At 52.7% G+C, this 10828-nt stretch overlaps 1 protein-coding gene across 3 annotated transcripts in view; it reads left to right on the top strand.

Moving 5' to 3' along the window:
• Positions 1-10828, top strand: part of PLXNA4 (plexin A4) — a 382796-nt gene that overhangs the window by 322538 nt on the left and 49430 nt on the right. For 2 of the 3 annotated variants that reach the window (XM_007455355.1, XM_007455356.1), the window contains 3 exons: positions 1235-1352; positions 6504-6640; positions 8554-8718. In XM_007455355.1, the coding sequence (XP_007455417.1) occupies positions 1235-1352; positions 6504-6640; positions 8554-8718 (420 nt within the window). Of the gene's footprint in view, positions 1-1234; positions 1353-6503; positions 6641-6982; positions 7045-8553; positions 8719-10828 lie in introns of all 3 variants that reach the window. The other variant, XM_007455357.1, reaches the window with a different exon arrangement.

The following is a 10828-nucleotide window of genomic DNA, read 5'->3' as shown; positions in this document are numbered from 1 at the left end:
GGGAGAGGCCACAACAGTGAGAGGCCCGCGTACGGCAAAAAAAAAAAAAAAAAAAAAAAAGACATAAGGAGCCCCAAAAACAAAAAAAAAAAAAAAAAAAAAAAAAAAAAAGCACAAATAATCCTTCTCAGAAATCTATTTTAATAAATATGCAGTGCTTAAGGAGGTGTGTAGGTTGGTTCATTTTGCGGGGTTATTTGGAGTAGGAGAAAAATCAGGGTAAGTTAAATGTATAACAATAGGAGGCTGGTTAAATAAATGATGACACAGGCCTCTTATGAAATACCATGAAGCTGTTAAAAAGAAGAAAGCGGAGCTGTGCGTACTGTGACATGAGGGAAAGTCCATGCTGTTTTGTTGAGTAAAAAGGGAGGGGTTAAAAATAATGGGTGGTTAAGTTTCACTTTTATTTTTAAGATCATGTATATGTTTCTTTACATATGTACGTTTGTATATAATTGTATATGTGTATATATACACATTTATGTTTATATGCATGCATAATATCAGACATAAATATATATACACACGTGGGTATATGGGCAAATCTATATATTTGGGCAAGTTGCCAAACTTTTCTGTGCCTCAGTTCTTCATTTATAAAATGGAGATTATATATATTATATATTTGCATAGGTCTAGAGAAAGGTCTGCGAGGATTTATACACCGAAGTTTTGAGAGAGATTAGTGAAGAAAGGCACACTTTATTTTACTGTCACATTTTGATACTGTCTCGCTTTCAAAGGGTATGAACCAATTTTGTAAGTGAAACAATAAAAAATTTTTTTTAAGGGGAGAATTTATGACTCTCCCCCACCCTTTCCCCTCCCCCCGGAATGAAAACCCCCTCCCCTGCCAGGCCCCCCGGCTGGGGCTGGGAGCAGAAAGCACTGCCTGGGGCAGTCCATGCCTTGGGAGCAAAGAGCTCCTAGGCGAAGACCTGCAAACCTTAGGTCCCAGCTCCGAGGTCCCTATGTGATGGCTGTGTGCCCTTGGGTAAGTCACATTTTACCGAGAGCCTCTAAGGAGATCCCTGTAGGTCACACTTCCTCATTTCCTGAGAACCAGGGAGGAGCCCCCGAAGGGAGGAATCAGGTATCTTTCACCTCCTCCTTCCCTGCCCATCCCTGAGATCTTACTACAGAGAAGGAGGCCTGGGTCGGTGTAGGGCCCAGGGGTCACGGCAGGGAGGCCTCCTGTGACCCATGGGGGTGTGTCCTCTCCACCCTGCAGGATCGTGTGTGAGATGGGGGAGGCCAAGCCCAGCCAGCACGCCGGCTTCGTGGAGATCTGTGTGGCTGTGTGTCGGCCCGAGTTCATGGCCAGGTCCTCGCAGCTCTATTACTTCATGGTGAGTCCCGGCCACCAACGGCCTGGCCAGGCACAGGCCACAGACCTCTTTACCATGATTGCTGAGCCCTTCTAGACCTCTGTGGGCAAACCCAGGCCAAAGTCGTGGGAGTCCCGTCCTGCAGCGCTTGAGAGCACAGCCTTGGAAGTCGGGAAGACCTGGATTCACATCCTGGCCGGGCTGGGCTGGGCTGGGCTGGGCTGGGCTGGGCTGGGCTGGGCTGGGCCGGGCTGCAGCTCCAGGGAAGTTGCTTTGGCTCTCGGGCCCCAATGTCCCCTTCTGGCTGAGTGTCAGCGTGACACGGTGGGTGAGAGTGTGGGCTGTGCATGGGGACTCCTGGGATTTGAGCCCTGGCTCTGCCGCTTATTAACTGGGTGGACTTGGGCTAGTTGTTTAATTTTCTGTGCCTCAGTGTCCCCATTTGTAAAATGGAGATGATAATACTGAGCATCTGTCCCATGGTATTATTGTGAAAATTAGATAAAATAGATTTATAACCTCTAGTGTCACTGCCTTTACGATTTCCATGATTGCCAACATGACTACTGTGCCCTGCCCTTTCCCTGTGTGCTGGCACCCCACCACTTCCATCCCATTATCCCCAGTCATCTCACCTTCCTCACTCACCGTTGTCCTATCCCTATCTTACTCCCTCTCGCCCCAACACCCTTCCCCACATTTCCCTCCCCACCCCAAGGCCTCTCTGCAGATCTCACCCCTGTCCTCACACGCCCTCCACCCTGGACCCTCCCTGGCCCCTGAAAAGGGTACCGGACCAGCCCTGGTGAGGGGTTCTGTGAGCAGGGAGACTTGGGAACCTCCGTGCCTTGTGACGACAGGGATGCTGGAGACATGAGCACATCCCCTGCTACATACATTGCATCATTGCCAAAACTGTTTTACCATCCAGTTAACTTCTCAGGTTAATGCCCGATGTGATGAGATCATTTCCTCATGATTCTGAGCTGCTTTTGGAAGCTGGAAACCTGAAATGATGGATTTTATGACCGGGTATCAAATGCCCGGAAATAGGTCATAGAAGCTCATTTTTCTCCTTCCTTCCTCCCTCCCTCCCTCTTCTTTCATCTACCTTCCTCCTCTTTCTTCTTCCTCCCTTTAACTGACCACCACGTGTCACCTTGCACAATACCTCTCCCTAGGTTATCTGATAAATACTTGCTCCATTGGTTGCATTTTATAATATAGTTTGATGGGCCTGGCTTGCAGGCCCATTGCAGGTGTGACAGTGATGAGTCAGACCCAATGCAGCCCCTGCCCCGGGAGGCCCACAGTCCAGAAGGACAGAGGAGATGAAGGACTTGCACACGATGTGACTGGGCGGGGGGCGGGGGCGAATCTGGGAGGGATGTGCCTCAGATGCCCCCCTCTGCCTGGGTCCTGACCTCTGCAATGCTCCCTCTCCACTCTTTGAAAGCTAACCAACCTCATAAACATGGCTGTCACTAAACCCACACAGGAGTTCACTTAGAGGAACACACACATGTCATGGATTTAGTGGATGTGTATAGTTTTGCCTATTCGTTTAGCATTTGTACGGGTTTGAGGGAATTTCCAAGTTAAACCCAATATACCTTAAGCCAACTAGTGATGAATGTATATATATTTACATAAATATATATATATATATATATATATATAAAATTTATATACACAGACATTGTTATTCCAGCAGAGTTGAGATAACGAGAGGGCGAGAGAGCCTGAGGTGGGTAGAGACACAGACAGCGCTCCCCAAGCAGTTGAGAGGTGTGGCGTGGCATACGAAAATTGGGCGTGAAATCTGGCTCTGAAATTACCTGGCCGCTGTGGTAAAAGGGAGGACACCGCTGCATGGCCAAAGCGAGCACTGGACTTCGTTGGCCATTCAGTTACCTGGAGCAGTTTTTATCCTGTGGTCTCTTGGCGGTGACAAAGTGAACGCTACCAGGAACGGCCGCTATTTCATTAAGCTGAGGTTTCCTTTGGGCCTCAGCTGTCTCTGCTGTGTCTCCAGCCAGGCTTCTTACCTTTGTGACTAATTCAAAGGCCACCGCCCCCTGGATGTCCTGCCATCACCTCCCATGGTCCACCCGAGCCGTCAGCTCCCATAAACAGCGTGTCCCCCTCCCTTGCCCATTTCTGTCAGTGGCCTGTCACCGGGCCCACCATCTTGGTGGCCTGTGGCTCGACTTCCCCTAATTCCTGATGCCAGTCCCTCTATCACCATGTCCTGGAGTCTTACTTTTCCCATTCCCTTTGCTACTGCAGTGGCCCCCTTAAATCCCTGCCGTTGGTCTGAACCCATTCTAGTCCAGCCACACTGGGTGATACCATTTTCATCATGTCAGCCCCCAGCTCAGGAAGAGCCCAGGGTGCCCACTGCCTCTAGACTTGTCCAGGTTCCTTGGTCTGCTCTGCCCTGCCTATCCGGTCCTTCCGCAAGCCTTCGAGTGGCCTGACTCCCTTTTTCCTTCTCTGTCTTCTTCTTCAGCTGCTCCTTCTGTGATACCTGCTCTTGGGCTTAATTCTTACAACACATCTATGTGGTAGACAGCCAAAAGCCCCTTCTGCTCTCAGGGAAGGTCTTGCCTGCATGAGTGTTTCTACCCTGGGAGCAGGATGTGGTTGGATGTAAGGTATTAAGGGAAGGTTTCATGGAAGGAGCCAGCAGGAAAGGCAGGATCTGTCTAAGGCAGAATACAGTTTTCCATATGGATCTCGAGTAGCGGGAGGCTGTTCCCGGCATAAGGTGTGACATGGAAGGGCACCAAAAGATGGGAACAGAAGGGAGTGGGGAGAGGGGGGTTGACGGGGACGAGGGGAAATTGGAGCAGAAGAGCAGGGAAGGTGCAAGTTGTTGCCACAAGGCGAAAATGCATTGGTCCAGTGGGTCCCTGGGACTCAGACTCGTGTTCACTTTTCTATTGGAGGCACTATCCTGGCACTCCACACCCGCTCGGGAAGAGCTGCGGCGGGGAGAAATGGTGCCGTGGACCCCAGTCTCCTCCCAGACTCCAGTTTGCGTTAAGGACCTGGTCATTGAGCAACACCCCCTCATTGCCGACAACAGAGCTCCGAGGGGTTCAGGGTGGGAATGAGGGGCAGAGGTCCCCCGTGAGTCACACCAGGGAGGCAGGAAGGACAGAATGCCCCTCTGTCACATGCCCACCCACAACACCTCCGAGCCTTCAATGCCTTCCCACCCTGCTGGGCAGCTGGCAGGTGGCACTCTTGGGACCCCCATGGAAGCCCCTGGCGAGCCCCTTTTCAGGGGTGCCTCTCAGGGCCTGGGGATGCTGGGGAGCCCCTCCCAGTGCCGAGGTTTGGGTCGGCCTCAGTTTCCCTCCACAGATCGGGCCAGGCTCTGATGTGTGGGTTTATTCATCCAAAAGCCCGACACCAAGGCCCATAGACCGCAGATCAGCACTCTTGGGCTGTTGCCAGTTCTATCCCTGGAGATCTCTGTAGAGGCAACACTTTTCCCCCCTTTGCCTCCATCCAGGGAGGGAGACAAGGGAAGAGATGGCAAATAACGCCGAATCTGGTTTCCCGTGCAGACCCGCTGGAAAAGAGTTATGAAGCAAACCTTGAATAATTAATAGGTTCTCCCAGCTTTAAAACATGTCTCCATGTCATCCTCTCCCCACCCCCAGAGTAACTCAGCACCCAGCCAGCCCCACGCAGGAGGGCCACTGCAAAGCCATCAGGGTTCCTCACTTGTACCTCTTCCAGGACCCTCACCCCTAGGCTGCCAGGGGGCTTGTTCTCCTTTCCACGTTGCCCCTTAACCCTTAAGTAACTCCCTCACTTTCCCTTTCCTCTCTGGGGGGGTCAGCAGGAGCCAGGTCTGAAAGCTCTCCCTTTACAGACAGTGGGGCGGAGGCACCATCTGTGGGAAGTTAGAACCAGAAGACAGTCAGGCACCTCTGAGAGGACCACTTTTTGATTCTTTGAGATCAGAAAGGGTAAGTGACCTGTGCTGAGTCACACAGCACGCTGCAGGCAAAGCTGAGAAAGGAAGGCTCTTGCAGCAGTCTCATGCCCCCTCTAGCGCGGGTCTCGGGTTGAGCCAGAGCCAGCATAAGCCGTTCCTCGGCTTGGCTTGGTGGGTGTCACGGGGCTGCCAGGTTTGGGATCTGCAGGGACCAGGTGGGCGGGGCCCGCGAGTGCGCCTGCGCTGAGCGGACGCCGGGCGCAGAGGTCTGCCTGTGTTCCCGTGGGTCCCTGCGTGTCCCCACGCGCGCGCCCTGTGCGGGGCCCGGGGCGCACACGTGCCAGGCCTTGGGGCTGCAGGCGTCGCTGGGGCTTCTCTCCTCCTCCCCTAGTGTTATCCATCGATCGAGGCCTCTCGGAGAGGAGGTTGCCTGCCCGCTCCGAGGAGCTGAGTGGGTTCAACTTTCGGTGCAGAATTCTTTAAGGGAGTAAGAGAAGAGAGAAATCTTCATTTAAATGCAGATACAGGCTTCTCACCTGGGACTTAGGAAAGTTTTTTCCATTAAAATGCTAATGAAAGAACAAACTGAGACTCCAAATCCTCAGCTCACAGATCCTCCCCCATCCCCACCGCCATCCCCAGTCTGACTCTTCACTCAGTCCACTGACCCTTCTTTGCTTCTCCTCCTGGGTTTCCCTGGGGCTCACACATCTCCTTGCTCTGGCCGCTGGGTGCTTTGGGCAGCTCTCTGGAGAGGCCTGTGCAAGGGGCAGCTTACCTTCCTGAAAGCGACCCTCGCTGGAGACTGGAGAGGTGGCGGAGAACTCCAGCTCTGGAGTCAGTTCTCAGGCCACGTCTTTGCTCTGTGACCTTGGAAACTTCACGTAACATCTCTGAACCTTGTCTTTAAGATGGGTAATAATCTACCTTGTAGAATAGATTGGGCGATTTTTTAAAAATGTATATCTCACTATAGATACACATAAAATATAAAGCCTGTCACTTTAAAGGTCACTACATAGTAGCTAATATTATCATGACTGTTATCAGTGTAGAGGAGCACATGCTCACCAGTCCCCACAGGCCTTGGTAAACTGAGCCTGCTCTCTGGGAGGCCGCCATGACTAAGGATTCCAGAACGCGAGTGGAATCCGGGAGTGGGGTTCTGCCTCAGGCCTACCCAGGAGCATCCTCAGGCCAGATCCTTTCCTGCGCAGACGCTGACTCTCTCAGACCTGAAGCCCAGCCGGGGGCCCATGTCCGGAGGCACACAGGTGACCATCACGGGCACCAACCTGAACGCGGGCAGCAACGTGGTGGTGATGTTTGGGAAGCAGCCCTGCCTCTTCCACAGGTAACTCACCTCAGGGCAGGCTCCAGGGTTCGCAGCCCAGAGGGTGGGCGGGGCTGACAGGCAGCAGGCTTCCGGCTAACCTTCTGGAGGTGCCTGCTCCTGCCTGAGAAAGTGGCCATTCGCTTTGGGAGAGGACTTTCTGGGCATACTTGGCTGTGGCTCAGCCCGGGGACCTGCCAGGCACCCCTTCCTTGCAACGGCCCATCGTGCCGTTGCCCACCGTTTAGCCTTGGTGCCCGCATACCACCCACTGTGCAGGACCCTAGGGTTCCACGGGACACAGTTTGGAATCTAGGGCCCCTTCCCCCAGGGTTAGCTCCTGGCCAGCTTCTGCAGAGCCAGCCGGGACTGCCGAGAGCTGGCTGAGGTTGAACCTCCAGGGGCATCCGACTTTCCCTCCCCTGGTTCCACCATCCAGTCCCAGGAGAGCACACGGTCCATGAGCCAGGAACCTGGGGCGGGGGTGAGGGTAGGGAGGGAGGCAAGAGGTGCCCCTAATGCAGGACTAGAAGAGGTGCGGTTGGGGATATTCCCTGCGCCGCTGGCATGAGGTTCTGCAGAGAGAGATTTTCCTGGGAGAGAGCTATGCTGAGGGCTGCGAGAGATCTGAAGTCAGGCCAGGCCAGGCCTTGCCTGAGTGTTCAAGAAAAAAATGGCTCTGACACTTGTTAAAATGGTAAAGAAGAGCTTGCTCAGGACTATTGCAATAGGTGTCAGGACTGTTGCAATGGAGAAAGAGATTGGGCTTGACTCCAGGTACAGCAGACAGCTGGGGATTTATAGCCAAGGGGCAGAGCAAGGGAGGCAGTGGATGGAAAATTACTAAGAGGAAACGAGGTTAGGAGGATTCCTGCTAAACCGACCTAACAGGACTCTTGCTGAAGAGGCAGTCAGGGTGACCAGACATCAAGGGTTAAGGAGGCGGAATTTGATTAGATATCAAGGGTACTCAGATATCCGGGGGTGTGTGAAAACAGGCTGTAAGAGGTTGGATAACTTGCTTAGATTCACACAGGAAAACACAGAATTATTATCTAAATTATCAAACCCATTCTCTTGAAGGGTGGTCTACGAAAAGAAATCCGATAAGTGTACTCAGAACATGTAATCTGATGCTCTTGTGTATAGCGCACTAAAAATAACAAAGGTGTCAGAGTAAAACAGACCTGGGTTCAATCATAGCTGTGCCACCTGTGAGCTGCGTGATTTGGCTGTTACATTTGACCACTTCCAAGCCTAATGTTCTTTATTTGTAAGGTAAGAAAATTCATGCATGCCTTTTTTTAATATTATTGAGAAGATACAATGAGGTAAATGTAGGAGGTACCTAGTGCAATACCATCATGGCTAGTTTTCAAACTACTGTTAAAAAATGACACCAATTATATGTAAAGCAAAACAAACAAACTGTAGGTACAGTTTTGTTCTTCTGTCTGCATTTTTCATTTTAAGACCAGAAGTTAATATATAGGTACTAAGATATTAATCTTTATACACAATAGCTGAAACTATAAAACTAAAGTTTGAAAAATATTACATTTCCTTTTAAGACGTATTTGTAATAACTTATTCTAGCTCTGCCTGTTAAAATATGGGGGGGGGGCGGGGGGGAGGGGGCGGTTCTTGCCAAACTAAGTTAGCAGGATTCTTGCTAAAAATGGGGGTCGGCAAATCAAAGACAGGGCCTCAGGAAGAAGCCTAGTCGAAAAGGGGGCTCAGAGGAAGCCGTCTACAGTCTGGTCAAGGAGAGGGTCTTTGTCAGTAGTTCTCAGGGCTTTGTGTCGGGGCGCTGCTCCCCCACTGCCTCTGACTAGCCTGATGAACAGGGAGGGGCATGGGAGGGCCCCGACCGAGGACCACAGTGTCCCGCCCAACAACACCCAGGAGCCCAGCTCCCCATCTCCCTCCCGCAGGCGCTCTCCGTCCTACATCGTGTGCAACACCACGTCCTCAGATGAGGTGCTGGAAATGAAGGTGATGGTTCAGGTGGACAGGGCCAAGATCCACCAGGACCTGTTCTTCCAGTACATGGAGGATCCTACCATCGTGCGGATCGAGCCCGAGTGGAGCATCATCAGGTAGGGCCTGCCCTGACCTTGGGCTTCCCTCCTCGACCCTCCAAAGCCAAGGGGAGTTCTGGGGCCCAGTCCTGCTGTGGGGACTGATGAACTGGGGGTGGTGGTTCAGAGCACCCCCCAGGTCAGACCTTCCTGCCGGGGCTGCCTCCTTCCACCGAAAGCACTCTGAGCAGGACCCGGCCCTGGGGGCCGATTTGAGGATTGCTGGGCACACTAGGAGGCCAGAAGGTGCTGCAGAGGGCATCCTGATGGCCAGGCCCCTGTTGATCATGGGGAAACTGCTGTATCAGGGGCCTCGGGAGGAGTGGACTTGGGCTCAGAAGGAGTGGGTGCAGCCCAGCTCCACTGCTTAGCAGCCAAGTGACCTTAAAGGTTAGTTAACCTCCCCGGATCCAGGGTTTCTCACCAGTCAGCTCCCTCACGGGACACTGAGAGGATTACGTGAGGTACAAACACCCAGTGCGGTGCCTGGCTCGTCTCCCCTCCCTCCTCACCCCCTCTACCCCACCCCTACACATCCCCCGTCCTCAGCCCTCCCCACCGTCTGCCTCAGCTCTGGAGGATGTCTGGGGTCAGGAGAGGGGGCAGAGCATGAAGATGTGGTTACCACAAGCTGAGATGGGGGGTCAATGACGAGTCCAGTCCAGAGAACAATCTTGTAAACCAGGGTCAGCAAACTCCAGCTGGGGGGCCAAATCTGGCTGTCCGTCTGCTTTCATAAATAAAGTTTTATTGGAACACGGCCATGCTCATCCGAATATGTTTTGTCTCTACTGCTTTCTCACCACTGCAGCAGAGCTGAGTAATTGTGACAGACCACATGGCCCCAGTGAGCCTAAAATATTTACTGTCTGGCCCTTTACAGAAAGAGTTTGCCGCCGGGCCTTACACCCAAACAAAAGGCAGCCTTTGGGAGATGCAGCTTGGCTGTCCTCAGCAGTTAGTCTCTAAGGCCCAAGCCTTATAAGCTTTAGCCATGACCTGAAAGAAGATAAATATAAGACAGAGAGGGGCAGAGAGCCTGTAAAAGCTAGTCCAGGATTTGCTCCCAGGGCCTGGTGAGTCCAGGAAGTTGGCACAGCCCCCTGTGCTTAGGCAAACTCTGTGGCTCCCGAAGGCGTTCACAGCCTGGTTTAATTCAGTTCTTCCTCATGTCACTGGCACAGAAATAGAGGTGTTGTCCCTCCTGGCACTCGGCAGTCGCCCCCAGTCACGCTCACATCAAGAGGGAGGTTGGAGGTGCGTTCTGAATGGACCGGGGCTCCAGCGGTTTCACTGCAGTTAACGGAGTCTGGGATGGGGCGGGGCTCTGCAGAACACGTGGCTTTACACTGCTCGCAACAGCCTGGGTTACTGATGAGTGGCGATGGGTGATGGGGGCTTTCGATAAACGTGTGTCGAATTGATGACCGAGAAGATCGGGAGCTGGCTAGACACCAGAAGCTCATTCGCCAACACTGCCGGGGCCGAGAGACTCTCTGGGTTTCGAGGAAATCTTCCTGCGTGTGCATACGTGGGGTGGGGATGTGCTTCAGAGGGGACCGGTGGAGGGCGAGAGGAAGGGAGGGCAGGAATGGTGTGTAAAGTGGGGCAGATGGATACAGGGGTAGAGATGAATGGGGCTGTCAAGGACTCTTTACTCACAAGCTTATAACCACTTACCTGTTTTAAATAGATTCTTCTCAATGATACTCCCCTGATTGCAGATAATTCATCACTTTCCTTTGAGTAGCCCCCAAGGAAGCTAGCCTCCATCCCATGCCAGCTTCTCAGTGGCCCTGAAGATAGGACAGTGGCGTCCAGGTTTCCATTGAAAAGCTACCCAAAGACGAGTCTCCTAATCACTCGGCGTTAGCAGTCCTCTGGCTGACTCCCCAGGGTGCGAGAGCCCTGGAGCATTTCATATTTGCATTCTTACTGGAGGTTCCTGAGTGGCTGGGCCTTGGCCTTTCCAGTGTCCCAGCCGACTGAAGCCTCTTAGGTGGAAATCTGTGGTACGATTGTCCTGGGGGAGGAGGCTGTGCTCAGACTTTGGAGGGTCTGGTGGAGGGTGGTCTGGAGCGAGGCTTCCCTTAGGCCAAGGCCAAGGTGAAAATTCCCTGAGACTGGG

This window comes from Lipotes vexillifer, unplaced genomic scaffold, assembly GCF_000442215.2.
Source record: "Lipotes vexillifer unplaced genomic scaffold, Lipotes_vexillifer_v1.1 scaffold687, whole genome shotgun sequence".
NCBI classification, from domain to species: Eukaryota; Metazoa; Chordata; class Mammalia; order Artiodactyla; family Lipotidae; genus Lipotes; species Lipotes vexillifer.
The sequence above is the reverse complement of the archived record's forward strand: the minus strand, read 5'-3'. Positions and strand labels throughout refer to the sequence as shown.